Source organism: Pleurodeles waltl, chromosome 1_1, assembly GCF_031143425.1.
Source record: "Pleurodeles waltl isolate 20211129_DDA chromosome 1_1, aPleWal1.hap1.20221129, whole genome shotgun sequence".
NCBI lineage: Eukaryota > Metazoa > Chordata > Amphibia > Caudata > Salamandridae > Pleurodeles > Pleurodeles waltl.
The window spans coordinates 547706824-547724333 of NC_090436.1; the positions used below are offsets into that span (position 1 = coordinate 547706824).

Genomic DNA, 17510 nt, shown 5'->3' on the forward strand with positions numbered 1-17510 from the left:
CTATCATTACCGAAGGTAAGTAACTTGTACTTATTTACGTATTTAAGTGTAAGCCTTGCCACAAAGTGGTTTGTGGAGTCTGGTACTAAAAGTAGTGTCATGTTTATGTTTGGGACTTGAAAAACGTTTCTGCCATTGCCATATTCACTCTTTCTCGTGTGATCTCGCATGTGGCATGGAAGACAAATTTGTGACCAAGTGGTAACAACTGCACCACATGTTCTCAGTGCATCTAATTATTTAACAAGGGTCTGGAAACACCAACAACGCCCACTTCAAAGTACCCAACTGCTGCCTTTCTTGTTGAATTAACATTGCCTAGTAAACTTTTTCTTTGAGAATAATGTGGGATTAAAACTGCAGAGATCACTACTTATCTTTCATCAAACAGTCATGTTCAGAACCTGTCTGGAAGACTTTAGCAGTGAACTTTAATCGCTTCATCAAGAGTGACCTCTAGGAAGGGCATTTATTGAGGGGTTGCCAAGGCAGGAGGCAAAACTGCTGAAAATGCAATTCAGCTGCCCATTAATCCAGAGAAACCGCGCAACCCTGTCATTATTCCAAACTATGTTTTAAAGCAGTAATGTATTTGAGTTTATTTACAGTATCAGATGTTCACATGGTATCTACTTTTATTATAAAACCGGGTTTTTACCTTAGCCCGTTTATTTTTGTCCAGTGATTTTAGGTTGAAATACTTTTTTTTTTTCGAGATGAACACTTTAGACTTGTGCTTTAAAAAAATACATATTTGCTTTCTATTCTTCCCCGTGGGGAAGCATTGATAAACACGGGCAGTTGCATTCGTAGGCCCACTAATATAATATAATATATAGTGTGAGGTCAAACTGGCTCTTCGAGATGCCACAAGTGCTTAAAAAAAAAAAAAAAAAAAAAAAGTATCGGCACAAGCGTTGGTATGTTTTTTTAGGAGTGAGGGAGTTGTATATTGAATTACTGGAACGGACTCTCACGTTCGTGTTAATTGTATACTCCTTCATTAGCACATAATTTGATACTGTGACCAAACGGTGACTGCAGCATTTTTATCTTTGCCTAATCTTAATCATCTCACCTCTCATTAACTCTACGTGATCTATATGTTTAAATAATACCTCTTAGATATTTCAGGCATAATCGTTTAGTTGAATAGTTGTCTATAGATTCTCCATGGGGGGCCCACTATTCTGGAATGCCCACCTCCCTTCCCTCATTACAAACCCTACTAATATTCAGATAGACTTTAAGAGACTGGCAGCTAATGGCTGTCATGGTCTGAAAGGTGTTAGAACAGTGATTCCCAACCTGTGGTCCGGGGACCCTTGGGGGTCCGCAAAGCCTTCTCAGGGGTTCCGCGACTGCTTACAAAATATTAACTAATATTGACATATTAGGTCTCATGCTTCCAGTAATGACTCAGTTGGGGTCCCCGGATTCCAATGATGATTCAGTGGGGGTCCCCAAGTTCCATTAATGAGAAAGTGGGGGTCCACAGAAGTAAAAAGGTTGGGAACCACTGTGTTAGAACAAATGTCTGCAGGCGATTCCGGTTGCTTTGTATTATTTGGGAAAAACTCAAATTAATTGATTAAACTTGATCTCATTTATACATGTTTTTTTAGAATTGTGATCCTTATAAGATGTATAGTAGCCTCGTTTGCGCCCAGCAGCGTAGTTTGTATGGGTTTAGCAGGAAACTTGTCTCCTTCCAAATCAGTAGGTCTCAGGATGCAGAATTACTTCTTACTCTTATCATTAAACCGAAGTTCTCCAAAGCATGGTGGATAGCCTATGTATTCCCTCTGCAAACGAGCTAATCAGTCTTCTGGACTAGCCATGCCGAATATTGTTTCTGTAAGCAAAACCGGTAATGCTGGTCATTGGCAGCTCTCCTGCTCCATGTCTTTGCTTTTCAGTGGATGAAAGGAAATCGATTTTTCCTTCTGAAAGCCCCACAAATCGGCATGACTTTGGCTTCCTTACCTTGCAAGAGGAGTTCTTTCTACTAGCATTTCAAGAGGGATGTGATCATTTTGGCTCTCTTATTGGAACCCTAAAACTGTAGTTTTGTTATGTGTATGATTCGAAGTTTGTGCTTTCTTGGCCTCCTCCGCTGAGTAACCTTAAAAGGGCACATATGTTTTCTGATTCAGTAGAGTACTCCGAACAAATTCTGAATGCCTTGTTGATTTTAAAACGAACCCACTGGAAAATAATTGTGGCTTTTTTTTATCTGAATATTGACACCTTGTTGGTATTACTGTTACTTCTGTACACCTCTGCATGATCTAATAGATGCAGTTTACTGTTTTCTGATTTTATTTTACACGTTCACAACTACATTAGAACATTGTTCTCCTTTCTCGTTCTAAGAGACAACATGCATCAAGGGATTAGGCAGTTAAATGAACACATTACTCCACGTTTGAAATCTTGCTGATTTGCTTCTTAGATTGGTCCTATTTCTGATGGTTACAGATAATTATTATTTTGGAACGCTTATTGTTCGCCTAGCTCATTCTTTAGTGTGCGCGTTATTAACCTCTAGATCCCTCGATTGTCAGACATAGTTGGAATTGTATAACTGCATGTGTAAAGGGATTTGCATAAGCTAACATACGGGAATCTTGATGACCTAATGCTTTGTTCTTGGCAGGCATTAAGTATTGTTGTTTAATACCCAAGCCAGAGAGTCTAATAGTAGCAACGTTTTAAAAACTGGATTAGAATTGGTTTGAAAAGCTGATGGGAATTGATGTCCTACAGTAAAGTAAACGTAGGAGAAGTCTTTATAGGAGCAGGTGCCAAAGTAACTCCTCTCTTTGTGTGGTTTACTGGATATTAAAGTAAAACTTTTAGGCACTTTCCATAGCTCAATTAAAAAACATTTGTGGAAAGGACCACCTGTCCTACGACCAGTTTGTGCTGCCCCCTCATCTTTTCTCCACTCTAAGAAATAGTTGACAAAGGTCTAGTTAGTGCTAATTTCAGCCAGAACAGTGTGCCAGTGCACTTCTACCTTTCAGCAGGTATTTGTGATACTTGTCGAGCAGGTTCTACTACTCCTGATGCTATATTGGGACCACAGAGGATGCATTTCTGATGGATACAACTACCTGTGGATTCCTCACCTCACGAATACTCCCATGGCGCCAGCATTCGACGGAAATCTTCTTACTAGTCTCTGCACGTCGACGAGGACGTCACTGTCGCCCACGCGACGCCGTCTGACGTCATACAGGCAATAAGAGGTCCTCGACGACGTGCGGACGTCAGTTCCCTTTTTTCCGTGCATTCGAAACGGTTATCTTCGAGGGAGCAACTGTTACTCTTGCGGTTACAGTGTATATCTTGCTGCGTAGTCTTTCGCTGTGGAAATAATGTCGCAGAGAAAGTCTGGATTTAAGCCTTGTCGTGAGTGTGGAGGCAAGATGTCGGTGACGGATCCTCATTCCGATTGCCTTTGGTGTTTGAGCTCCGACCACGACGTCTCGACTTGTGATTCATGTCAGCACATGAATCCAAAGGCTCTTAAAGAACGTGAGGCGAAGCTGTTTATGGCCAAGTCAAAGGAGAAGCATCACAAGAAGTCTTCTCCAAGACATCGGCGTCATCGAGACTCCCGGCGCCGTAGAGAATCTCGGCGTCATTCAAGGGAGGCTCGTTCCAGGTCTCCGGATCGGCGCCGAAGAACATGGGAGATCAGCCCCACGGTTCCGCCGCATCCTTCGACGCCGTTGCCTTCTCCGGCGTCTCCAACTTCACCTGGACAGGCGTCGGTGATTGAGGTATTGGAGCCTCAAGTGTTTTCTCCGGCGCAGACGCCGAGGCCGGCGTCGGGGTCGCCTCCGAGACAGGCACCCCAGTATCCGGCTTTTCCCACCCCTGGAGCCGATAGTTCCGCATTCTTGAATGCGATGTATGCCATCTTCCAACAGATGGCTCCAGGGGGTGCTCCGGCTGGGCCTTTGGCCTTTTCTTTGGGTGATCCTGCGCCTCTTCGGCCGGCACCCTTTATGCCCTTTCTCCCGTTTGGGAACGTGGGCTCGGCGCCAGTGTCGGCGCCGGTGGCCGCTCCGGTGGCTTCGGAAGGATTGGCCCCAGAGATTTCCATCCCGTCGACGTCGATATTTCGGCCTGTGACTCCGGTGGGTCCATCCGTTTCAACTGCTCTTCAGTCGGCGCCGAAGTTACCTGTGGCGCCGGATGCGGCGTCGGTGGCTTCGGAAGATCGGCGCCGATCTCCGACTTCGGCGGAGGCATTGTCGACTCCGCGGATTGAGCAACGACTGCATTCAAGGAGACGTGCTCTCCGGGTACTAGAAGAGCAGGAGTACCAACGAGCCCTAGAGGAAGGAGAGCTAGAGGACTCGGGTGATGGGCTGCGTGGACTGGAGTCGGCCAGTGGGCTGGACACTTCCCCTGAGTGGGACCTTTCGTCCCCTGGGGAATATACTGAGGAGGCTGCTTCCTTTCATGCAGTGGTACGGAAGGCAGCTAGTTTTTTGGACCTGCCTTTGCCGGTGGTGGAGGCGAAACAAAACCTTTTGACAGAGGTGTTACATCCGGCCTCAGCCGCGGCGGAGCCTCTGTTACCTTTTAATGACGCTCTGCTGGATCCGGTTTTAGAGGTGTGGAAGAGGCCGGCATCTTCCCCAGCAGTTCACAGAGCCGCGGCCAGGAGGTATCGGGCGGCTCCAACTGACCCTGGTTTTCTGTCCAGGCACCCTACGCCGGAGAGCTTGGTGGTGCAGGCCTCCTGTTCGTCCAAGTCAGCGCCTGGTTCTTTTCCGACGGTGCCTGGGGACAGAGATTCAAAGAAGCTAGAGGCGCAGTCGAAGAAGATTTTTTCGTCCTGCAGTCTGGCGTTAAAAGCCACCAATGCAACCTGTATCCTGGGGAGGTATATTCATGCTCTGATGGATGACATCTCCTCTTCGTTTACAGAGCTTCCCCAGGGTCTTTTGGATCTTGTCTCAAATGCCCAGGCTGCTGCGACCCAAATTATCCAGACGGGACTGGATACCACCGACTCGGTAGCCAGAGCAATGGGCACAACTGTGGTGGCAAGGAGACAGGCCTGGCTCCGTAACTCGGGATTTTCGGCTGATGTACAGTCCACATTGTTGGATCTCCCGTTTGATGGGGACAAACTGTTTGGGGCTAAGGCTGATTCGGCCTTGGAACGTTTTAAGGAAAGCAGGGCCACGGCTAAGTCGTTAGGGCTCCAAGCTCCTTCTTCCACGGCCTCTTCCAGATTTTTCAGGAGGTTTCGTGGATTTGGGCGTGGCTCTTCCTCCTCTTCCTTTCGGGGAAGATATCAGCAACCTGCCTCTTCCCATCCCTATAGATCTTTTAGGGGGAGAGGTAGGGTCCGCACCAGAGGAGCCTCTCAGCAGCACTCTGCCTCTTCCTCATCCTCTGGCGGGGTGCAGCAGGGGAAGCAGCCTTAGGCTTCCACCATTTCCAACTCACGCCTCTCCTGTAGGGGGAAGATTACAGCATTTTCTCACCAAATGGGAGACTGTTACGTCGGACAATTGGGTTCTCAGTGTTGTGGGAAAAGGCTACACCCTTCCTTTTCGGGAGTTTCCGCCCCTCATCCCGCCCCGCCCTTCGTATTGTTCACAAGAACACCTCCTGTTGCTAGAACAGGAGGTAGAAGTCCTCCTTTTAAAGGGCGCGGTGGAGTTGGTCCCGGAGCAGGAAAGGGGTCAAGGAGTTTACTCAAGGTATTTCCTGATTCCCAAGAAGGATGGTCGTTTGAGACCAATTCTGGACCTGAGGATCTTGAATTGGTTCCTCAAGCAGGAAAAGTTCAAGATGCTGACCCTAGCACAGGTGCTTTTGGCGTTGAACATGGAAGACTGGATGGTGTCTGTCGACTTGCAGGATGCTTACTTTCATATCCCGAAACTCAAGTCACACAGGAAGTATCTCCGGTTTGTGGTGGGATCGCAACACTATCAGTTTGCGGTCCTTCCGTTTGGTCTTACTTCAGCACCTCGAGTCTTCACGAAGGTGATGTCGGTGGTTGCGGCAGAGCTCAGAAGGAAGGGGATAGCAGTATTCCCTTACTTGGACGACTGGTTGATCAAAGCCAAGTCCCCGGAGCTTGTGTTGCGTCATCTGCAGTCAACAACCCAGTTGTTGTTCGACCTGGGTTTTTCGGTGAACGAGCCCAAATCTCACCTAGAGCCCTCTCAGCGCCTCCTGTTCATAGGGGCAGTACTGGATACAACATTGGGTCGGGCCTTTCCTCCGCCTCAGCGGATTCAAGATATTCAGGATTTGGTTCCAATGTTTCGAAATGGAGCGGTAGTTCCAGTCCTCAAGGTCCTTCGGCTGCTCGGTCTTTTTGCCTCCTGCATTCTGTTGGTCACGCATGCTCGCTGGCACATGAGGGCTCTTCAGTGGTGCCTCCGAAGGCAGTGGTCTCAACCCAGAGGGGATCTAGAGGGTACTGTCAAGATCTCCAGAGATGCTGCTGTGGATTTGAAGTGGTGGATTGTAAGCAACAATCTTTCGCAAGGAAAGCCGTTCCAGCAGTCGCCACCAGTGGCCACAGTCATAACGGATGCTTCCACTCTAGGGTGGGGAGCTCATCTGGGGGATCTGGAGATCAAAGGTCTTTGGTCTCCAGAGGAACAGATTTTTCACATCAATCTGTTAGAATTACGGGCTGTACGTCTGGCTCTCAAGGCCTTCCTCCCTTCCCTTCGTGGTCAGTCGGTACAGGTCCTAACGGACAATACTACCACGATGTGGTACATAAACAAGCAGGGAGGAGTGGGGTCGTACCTTCTCTGCAGAGAAGCTCTTCGACTATAGTCCTGGGCAAAGGACCATCGGATTTGCTTGATAGCAAACCATCTGGCCGGAGTTTTGAACGTGCGTGCGGACAGTCTGTCGCCACTTCTCGGCAGACCACGAGTGGCGTCTCCATCCAGATCAAGTCCGTTTAATCTTCCAGAGGTGGGGGTTTCATCGGGTAGATCTGTTCGCCACTCGAGAGAACGCGCATTGTCCGTTGTTCTGCAGCCTTCAGTATCCGATGCAGGAAGCGTTGGGGGACGCGTTTCAAATGACCTGGTGCGGCCAGTTGCTTTACGCGTTTCCTCCCATACCCTTGATTCCTCGAGTATTGAGGAAGATTCGCCAAGACCGGGCTCTAGTAATCTTAATAGCTCCGGATTGGCCAAGGAGGGTGTGGTACTCCGACCTTCTCCAACTCTCAATGTGCCCGCCGCTCCGTCTCCCTTTCAGGGCAGACCTCCTCTCGCAGTCGCAGGGGCAGGTTCTACACCCCAACCTCCAGAGTCTGCACCTACATGCCTGGAGATTGAACGGGGCAACCTGAGTTCCTTCTCTCTCCCGCCTGAGGTAGTGGATGTTATATTAGCGGCCAGGCGACACTCCACTAAATCTATCTACGCTAATAGGTGGTCTAAATTTGTTGCGTGGTGTGGAGAGGCGCAGATTGATCCTTTGCATGCTCATCTATCGGACGTTTTGTCTTTTGCTCTATCTCTGGCGCAGAAAGGTTGTGCAGTGGCTACCATTAAAGGTTATTTATCGGCCTTGTCAGCCTTCTTATGTCTTCCAGACCAACCATCTTTATTTAAATCCCCTATTGTTATCAGATTCTTGAAAGGTCTTCTAAATCAATATCCTCCAAAGCCATTCGTTATGCCGCAATGGGATTTGTCCTTAGTCCTGACTTTCCTTATGGGGTCCCCTTTTGAACCTATGCATTCTTGCCCCTTGAGGTATTTGGTTTTAAAAACAGTCTTCCTGATAGCTATAACATCAGCAAGGAGAGTGAGTGAGTTGCAGGCCTTATCAGTAAAACCCCCTTATACAACTTTTTATGGGGATAAGGTGGTGTTGAGGACCAAGGCTGCTTTCCTCCCGAAGGTTGTTTCACCCTTCCATTTGGCTCAGGCAATTACTTTGTCCACGTTCTATCCTCCGCCTCATCCTTCCAAAGAGGAAGAAAGATTGCACCGTCTGGACCCAAAGAGAGCGTTGAGCTTCTTTATCGATAGAACAAAGGATTTCAGGCTGGAGGATCAGCTGTTTATTGGATACGTGGGCAAGAGGAGAGGAAAGGCAGTCCACAAGAGAACACTATCCAGGTGGGTTGTTCTTTGTATTAAAATATGTTACTCTTTGGCAAAGAAGGATCCTCCTGAGGGCATTAGAGCTCATTCCACCAGAGCTAAGTCGGCCACTTCGGCCTTGGCCAGAGGTGTTCCTGTGGTCGACATCTGCAAGGCCGCAACTTGGTCGTCCCTTCACACTTTTGCAAAACATTACTGTTTGGATTCTGAGGTTAGAAGGGACGGCCATTTTGCACGGTCAGTGCTGCAGGATTTCTTGGTTTGACCATTTAGGCACCCACCGCCGGGCGTGGTACTGCTTTGGGACTCTATTCGTGAGGTGAGGAATCCACAGGTAGTTGTATCCATCAGAAGAACGAGTTACTTACCTTCGGTAACGACTTTTCTGGTGGATACATTAGCTACCTGTGGATTCCTCACGGTCCCACCCGCCTCCCCGTTGCCTTTCTGGTCTTACCAAGTAATCCTTGAGTGCGCTCCTCTTGGTCTTTGAGGGTGCAATAGATGTATATATAATATATTTATATATATATATATGTATATATCTTTATGTATATACTGTGTGTGTATATATTTTAAAAAGAGTTTTATATATATATATATATATATATATGTACATAAAAAGATTTACAGTTATTCATACAATGTGGTGTATTTTTACAATATAATGGATGTTGCCTTGCTCTTTCATTGCATTGCCTGGTTGTTCTCATGCACGTAAAAAAATGATTGGTACTGACGTCCGCACGTCGTCGAGGACCTCTTATTGCCTGTATGACGTCAGACGGCGTCGCGTGGGCGACAGTGACGTCCTCGTCGACGTGCAGAGACTAGTAAGAAGATTTCCGTCGAATGCTGGCTCCATGGGAGTATTCGTGAGGTGAGGAATCCACAGGTAGCTAATGTATCCACCAGAAAAGTCGTTACCGAAGGTAAGTAACTCGTTCCTCTGCACTATGGTAGTCATTCCTTTAGACTTTTGTTAATGATTCTTTGATCTCATGCCACCTGTTCATCTGAATCAACGTTTTTGGGATAACTTTTAATTTTTATTTGGCAGAAGTTGATGTTAAAGCTGTTGGTATCTACAACACATTCCATCCACTTAAATCAGACTTTTTCATCTAACTCCAACTGCACACTTTATGGGTGCAATCCCCGTCCTTCTTTTGGGGGCATTGTCATTCAGTCAGCACTTGCCAATTCAGAGCTGACCTCCAGTCTTCTATTCAAGAGGATGCTGCGGTCTAAAATGCAGGAGACTGGTCATGGGAACATTAAGCTATCACAGCGTTGGCATCTCCAACCTTTCCTGAAGCTGGCCTGGCGAATGCTGACAAACTTGGAAACACCATTGGCGGTAACTCACAACCCAAGGCCCACCTGTCTGTTTGCGGCCGGAAGACACCAGAGGTGCAGAAAGCATAGATGAAATGCAGGATTTAATGGAAGAAATTCCTGAATGTTGTGATACCATAGTGTTCACTTGCTTTATCCGCCAGGTGCATCTGTTCATTTCACACAACCCATAGTCGTGCACCCCATCACTTGACAGCTCACTTGTTGAAAACCTCTAAATGGCATTTTATAATTTGATGTTAAAATAAAACTGTTTTAATTGTATTACTTTAAACAAAAAATAATCTTGAAATTAAATTGGTTATCGAGAGCTCTGATGGATTAGTAACTCTTTCCGGCTGTCCCACGGACACACACGTACACGTTTAGGAAGCCGAAGGCAGTGTGCGGATGTATTGCCCCCTTAATGGGCCACCTATCACTGCAGAATCTTGAGGAAACACTTCTTTGTTTCTTTTATCTTAGTACTTCCACATGGCGACTTTGAATCCATGTTAAACTTATTATTTAATGTATTTTTTCTGTGAATGGACTTTTTGCGAGACCTGGTTGCAATTAGTGTTACAAATAATGCTTAAAAGCACTGCTGCCTGACCCCCTATTTGTATTGCGAGAGTGTTAATTCCTGAAAGATACTTTAGGAAACTCCACTGTGCAGCTTCCATTGCAAACTAGAGTAAATTTTTAAAACGAAAGCACAATGAAAACAGTCCTTCCTTTAAAAGTAACTGAAAAAAAAAATTTAAACGTGACATGAAAAGTTGTTTTTCCAAAAGTATATATATATATATATGAATAAAACAGGCTTTATCCTTTCCAGTTCCACCATGTTCTGCTAAATATTCTTGGCTCAAAAACTGCAGTGGCGCCCATGTCCAGGTAAAATGGTTCACACCTCATATCTGCACGCAACTGCTTGAGAATGCACAAAGTTCAGCTCCCATGTGGTCTGATCCATCATTCCTTTGGCAGCAACTAGGTACACCAATGATTCCCACTGCACATTCGGTTGCCTGTGATGAATGCACGAAGAATTGCGGCCTAGAAAGATTATCATGATTGGGCTGCAGCTGGTTTCATTTAGCTGCATAACTGATTGCAGCCGAGAAACACTTGGAAAATTCCTGACACATGATATCAGTTGCGAACGTTAGCTTGTAGTTTGGTAAGCAAACCATTGTTGAATGAGCCCGACTTTTTTCTTTTTAAAGATACTTATTAATGCAGAACAGTTACAGAGATTGCAAGTTTAAATAAAGTTTCTAACAGTTAATATATTGAAGTAATGTGTCAGTGCCTTAATTTTGTTACACTGCATTTAGAAATTCGTACTGACTTAAATTCAGCATTTTGCTGTTAAGTTTCTTGGTCAACGCCTGATGGGACATCGGACCGCAAAAGCACTCTAAGTTTACTTGACCTTGCCGTTAAATTAGTTGGCTCTAGTGTCCCTCGACCTGCGGTGAAATTATAAGGATCCACACCAGGGGCTATAGACCGTCTTTTGAAGTGATAGTATTTTACCTCTTGTTTTAAAAACCTGGGAGTAAAAAGGTGGTTCTACGTACTGGAGAGCGTTGTTTTTGTTAGTGCAAAGAAGTATTTCAAATCGTGGGCGTTTTTCTGTTGCAATGCCCCCTTTTTTATGAGACGCATTTCATTTTCAACCCTCTTTAATTTATACGGATTGGGGGGGCACAAGAGACTGCTGCTGTAACTGCTTTTCACGTATACCTATGCTAATGCGGAAACTCGAAGGATTCGGTTTTTAACGGAGAATGTGCATGATAGGTGTGAGCAAACAAAGGACAGTCTCATTCTTTTCTGATGGACTATTGAGGCAACTGAAATAGGTGGATCGCTTTACTGCTAACATAAGTCAGTGTGCTAGAAAGGACCAAGGGTAGTTGGAACATGTCCGTATGACCCATTTGTTGGGGCTTTGGGCTTTACAAAAAAGATACATAAATTATACTTTTGCAATCAATGCGGTGACTAGAGATGTTAATATTAACTGATGAACGACATTTATTTTACTTGCTCCTTTCCCCTTACTAAGTAAAAAAAAAAAAAAAAAAGTATATTTTCTTAATAGAACTTTATTGTTGGTATGGTTTTAGTTGTGCTGTTGTGTATTCTCTGCACCTGTGATTTATCCCTGTGTTTGTCATGAGACAACTTATTTCGCACATACTTGTGTGCCTGTTGTTGGAATCGTACATTTTTCTGCAAAAACCATGATCTCCAAAGGGCTTTGTTATCTTGGCAAATGTTGCAAAAAGGTGTTCCAAACGTGTTGGTATCCATCAATTTATTCTCTTCGTAGGCTTTACTTTCTCATGCACCCCACATTATTTGAATCTACACGTCTCCCAAATGGAGATTGATACACTCCTCTTCTGATGGGCAACACCAGAGGGCTCCTAATGATTTACCTAAATTCAAGCCCTAACAGAGTTGTCAGTATCCCTTTAATACATTAATTGGAATGGTTAGCTCTCCCCTCAACGAAGTGTCTTTAATCCAAGCAAAGCCCCCCCCCCCCCCCCCCCCCCCCCCATATTAGTTAGTGTTCCCTTTACCACTAAATTAGGGAGTACACTTTGACACCCCAACTGGCATGGCCACACAATCCAGAAAAGTCAACCTTGGATTGCTTTTCCTAAATACTCAGTCTGTTACTTTGTGAACTCCTTGGCAAAGGTAAGAGGAAAGGGTGTACTCTATACGAAGGGCCTATAAATTGTTGAACACAAAGATCTTTTTAAAAAGATAACTAATTGAGGTAATCTCTTTTGTGTACATTTGTAATTTTGTGTTTAGTATTTAGTTGTGGGAATTGAAGTGTGTGTGTGTGTGTTTGTGGTTTTTTTTTTTTTAATTCTTTAGTTATGCCCTCATACCAACAAGATCTCTGATACATTGAACTTCATTTGAAGAGCTTAAGGAACATTATTCCTTTTCTCTTGGTTAAAGGGAAAAGATTATTGATAAAGGCAGTTACACATCCAATATTGAATATCTGGATGTTGTTTGATTGTATTTAATATATCTGTTTTCAGATTGTGCAAAATGCAGTTGCCATGGCTATTACCAGATTTACACCAGCAAGCTTCTGTTAAATCCCAGTTGGTCTTCACAGGTGACCAGTGAATAAATCGATCTTTTTCAGACACTTTGCACAGTGTACAAGACACTTGCTGGCACTTGTCCTGAGTGACTGAACTCTTGGCTTGTAGTTGTAAGTAGTCTGCATGGTATATTAAAGCATTAAGCTGGCTGTTCTTGGGTTATTGTTAAAAAACACTGTATGCTTTAATGGCGGTCTTGGTACACCATTCCTAACTTCCTCTAAGGTGCAAGCACTACTGACTCCAGGAGTTAAAGAATGCATTTCCAATTCCCATTACACCAATTTCTAGCTGTTTCTTTATACAGTATGAAGGGCTATCTGGTGGCAGTAGTCCATCCAGAACTTGTGGCTACTGGTTAGCTGTACTTGCAACAAGTACTGCTTTGAAGTCTAAAATATATTCAGTAGCCATATAACCCTGGTATGTGTGCATTCTGTTGTAAATCATTTGTGACGACTATCCTGAAATATTTTCCAGGTGCTTACTGCATCGTAATAACGTGAATACATTTGAAATCCCAGACTATGGTCCGAGAGGGGACAGGGGGGAGGGCACCATACAGTGATTTCCTCCACTCCCTCCCCCCCCCCCCCCCCCCCCCCACCACCACCACCCCCCACCACCACACCAACTACCAACTCCCTTCCAGGCTTAAAGGGAACAGGTTTTCATCAGATAGCCTACCGTTTGAAGGACAAATATCCAGTTCACCACACTGTCCTCTAAAAGGGCAGAACTGTTAGGGGGCATGGCCATTTTTTAGGTCTGGCATTAGCCAAGACCTTTTGATATTAGGAAATTCTATAATATTCTTACAGGGTCTTTCAGCCAGCCCTAAATACCCATTAGTTTGTTGTCATTTACAGTTTTCCCTTGCCCGCTACAACATTGGTGAAGTTGGTAAGCCCACCTTAACCATTTGCTATCTTCACTGTGAGGGACTGCATTCTGCTCTTGAGCAAGGAGCACGTCCATATCAGAGTAGTCCCTTCAGTGCCAGGGATTACCATGTTATTGTGTGCTTTGTGAGATTTGGAAAGGCTAAATATTAATTAGTCCCCCCAACAATAAGGTTTCACAAAAGCTGTGGGGGAAAAAAACAAGCATTGGTAAAGCCAACAGTGGCATCCAAAGCCAAGCCTAGTAGCTTAACCAGTGCTTGTGTGTTTTTTTTAATGGTTTTAGCATGTATCGAAACAAAGATTTATTGAACAAGGCAGGAACTAGCAATTGGGAATGAGAACCTCCTTACAATCTGTTTTGGCTCAGGTGTTTCTTTGTATAGTTTTTACACACCCTCTGCCCTTCCCCCTCCCTCCAAGCCACCCCCAGCTTCTCTCTCGCACACAAACTGCTCTGAGATTGTGCGAAATAGGAAAAACTGAAAACGTATTCATTTTCATATTGTTTAACGCATGGCTGTTATCGTGGCCATCATACATTTTCTTGATCGGGACTAGTACAAATGTCAAGCGTTGATGGTAATTTTAAATGTGCTCGTCAGATTTAGTGTAAGAAAATGACGTTCAGGATTGGGGTTTGAATGATTAAAATCTGTTATTAAAGTGTTGTCCTTTTCTCACACATGGTTTGACTCCATAGATTTTATAGTTGATGTTGTACTCCTAGCTGCAACTCTTTCCAAATAAGAAGTGAGAAATGTTAGCAAGTTTTACTAATTCATTTTGTTATTTGTTCGCTTCCAGATAACCATTATCTTCAAATCGTACCAAGACTGTACAGATCAGAAAGTGTACTTGGCTGTGACAGATGACTTGCCTGCAGCCTTTGTGGATGGCACCACAAATGGACGTGATGGGGACTCGAAGAGCTTGCGCATTGTAGAGAAACTCAGTGGCAAGCATATAGAGATACATGCCAAGTACATAGGAACCACAGTGTTTGTACGCCAGCTTGGACGCTACTTAACAATGGCAATCAGTATGCCTGAAGAACTAGCTATGGCCTATGAAGAAAGCCAAGACCTTCAGCTTTGCATGAATGGTTGCCCCTCCAGCGAACGCATTGATGATCGGGGAAACCTGCCTTTGCCTATCAAGGGACCTCTTCTGCTTCACACTGCCTCTGTTCAGACACAGTCTGTTTATACACTGGAAACTGCCACAACCATGTGTTTGGAGACTATGAGAGTGAAGGACATCTATTTTCACAGCTGTGTTTTTGATCTACTTACCACTGGGGATGCTAATTTCACTGCAGCTGCTCGGAGTGCATTGGAAGACCTGAAGGTACTCCATCCAAAACGAGAGCTGTGGCATATTTTCCCAAACAATGGTATTGACAGCACTGGCAGCAGCCATGCATTGCCAGTGATCAGTCTCGGACTTATGTGCATAATTCTTGCCTTTTCGTAGGGTTCAAGATTTGTGTCTATAAACAAAATTTATATATATTGTCATAATATATTGAGTAAAAATAAGAGCATATATGTATATACTGTGTATATGATGGGGAGTGTACATATTGTCATTGTTTTTTGTGTATGTTGGATGTAGTATTCTTTAATTGTAACAATGTTTTGCAGTGTGTGAATGTTTTGCAATGTCTCTGCATTAGGACATTTTAGAAGCACTTTATTTTTTATATACTTAAAATATTTGCGTGTATCTGGGTAATGTGTATAAATGTACATATGAAGCAGACACCATTGTCCCACAGTGCTCCCCGTGGGTGTTCTTTTGGGTGGCAGCATTCTGTACATGATGAGCTCCAAATAAATTCACGCCTACTTCTGTCTTTAAAATGACAGACTCAGTATTCGGTGAGAATGTATGTGTTCTTTTTGACAAAAATGTGAAATTTCGTTTCTCTTTAAGAGCTTTTTCCTTGTGCCATTTTGAAGTCCAGTTCAGCTGCCCAACTGATGTGAGCTATGCTTAGTTATCCGCACTATCCTTTCAGCAGTCTGCGTTCTGCCGTTCAAGGGATTCTTTCCACCCTTATTGATGTATTGTGCTCGTGCATTCCCATTTTACTAATACATTTTGAAATCTAAATAAAACTTTAGAGATTTGGTAGCTTTACATCTTTCTTTTTAACAATGAGTATATTGACCATAGGGAAAAAAAAACTCAAAAGGAAGATGTCTGGTCAAGAACTGCCACTTGAATCCTTTTGTATTGACATTGTCCTCTATAGCGGAGGTATTTGGACATTTTTGTTTAGAGGGATTTTTTTGTCTGTCTGATAAGACTTTATGCAAGTTGTGAATGTGTGCAGCAGATTTATTTTATGGAGTCATTAAGATAACTGTCCCCCTCCACGTCCCCCAGGATCACTTTGAGTGAGCTAGTCGACATTGGTTTTAAGATTAAGCAGCCGCTATCGATTGTGCTACTATATTTTAGGTCAATTTCTTGACTAGTGCAAATGCCATATGGTGTTCAAACTGCAGCAATTTGTGGCATCCCAAATAAATGAGACTATACAAGGTTAAGAGGAGTAAATGTTAGTCTGTATTTTCAGATGTTTATTTTGTACACATTCTGATCATTTGTTTTAGTCATCGTTCTTGTTTCTGTTCTGGGATTTCTTGAGAAAACGTTACTTGCACGTCAGTCGACAATGGCCAGGAGAATGCTAAACACATGGTTATTTTAAAGAAGAAAATTATTTCTTAGGATACTTGAACTGATTTCCGACGCAATATAAAGGCTGCATAGCTTAAAATTTGTGTTTTATGCTCCGAAACCGCTCGGTATCTGTCTTTGCAAAGACGTAAAGTTCGATGTTATAGCAATAGTGACCCGCTTGTGATATAATGGCTGTAGTGTGAATATACCTATAAGTTATTATGGTGAATAATAAAGGTTCATACTTGATGTACGTTTGAAATGTGACTTTAGTGACACCTACTGGATTTTGAGGTGATGGTGAACGTCTGGAAACGTAACGCATACACACAGCGATTCTAGGCCTGTATTTAACTAATAGCAATTTTTTTGCGGCATATACGCTGCTCTTTAATAAGCTTTTTGGTTATCCTAACCAGTTGAAACCTGTTTTCCTACTGAACACACACTATTTCTAGACTGAGCTTTGGCGAAAACACGCTTGTTATTTTCGTGTTTTTATTTTTTTTATTTTTTTTATTTTGTATTTTGCAGTTCCATCCGAGACAAGCAAGGGTTCCACTACCCCCTCCCCCAACCACCTTTTTTATTATTTTTAAATATTGAATATTTCCTGTCTTGCCATTCAGCAGTAATGCCAGGCTTGGTTGTGTCCAGTTCCGGCATCGAGTAATCCTTTAGAGAACAAAGGCAGTTTACTGGCTGGTCAATAACGCCTCCACCCCGTCTTGCAGCATAGAGCTCTGTGGTTTGCCCCAAAGTGCTGCACTGAGCAGAGTGTGGTGAATGACGCACGCTCTGCTGAGGATCTGGTGCATCAGCGTCCTCAGTAGGTTACACTGCCTCTCTTTCTCCCACGATCCAAGTGTGAAACGTCCATTGTTTCATTGGGCTAAAGGTGCTTTCGCGCCGGACACCACCCCACTCATCCCCGGTTGGGTCATAGCTTGGGCTGCTGAAGCTTATAGGACACATACAGTTCTTTAGATATTGTGTGCTGGGCTGCTGTGAACATGGAGCCCCAAAGACACCACCTCATACTAATTATTTCTCAGGTCCTCTAATGGCTGAAGTGCTTAAAACGCGAATGGAAACTGTGACCCTGAGTGCAAACTAGACTCAGCTACTTTGTTGTCGTTTCACCTTCGTGTAAATAAATATAACGCACACTCGAGTTAAAGTAGTCCGTGGGAAATGCATTATTTTATCTAATGAAAGCTCAGTTTGGTTACTGCCCCCACAGGGAATTCGTTAACTGTCAGACAGCTAAATCCAGGTTAGTGCACCGGGGAATACTG

The 17510-nt window shown here is 44.1% G+C and overlaps 1 protein-coding gene across 1 annotated transcript in view; it reads left to right on the plus strand.

Annotated features, from left to right (window-relative positions):
- The window catches only part of RGMB (repulsive guidance molecule BMP co-receptor b), a 59340-nt gene extending 42879 nt beyond the window's left edge, over positions 1-16461 (plus strand). Inside the window, exon 3 of the mRNA XM_069225963.1 lies at positions 14326-16461. Coding sequence (XP_069082064.1) covers positions 14326-14994 — 669 coding nt within the window. The 3' untranslated portion in view covers positions 14995-16461. The remainder of the gene's footprint in view (positions 1-14325) is intronic.
- The last annotated feature ends 1049 nt before the right edge of the window (positions 16462-17510 follow it).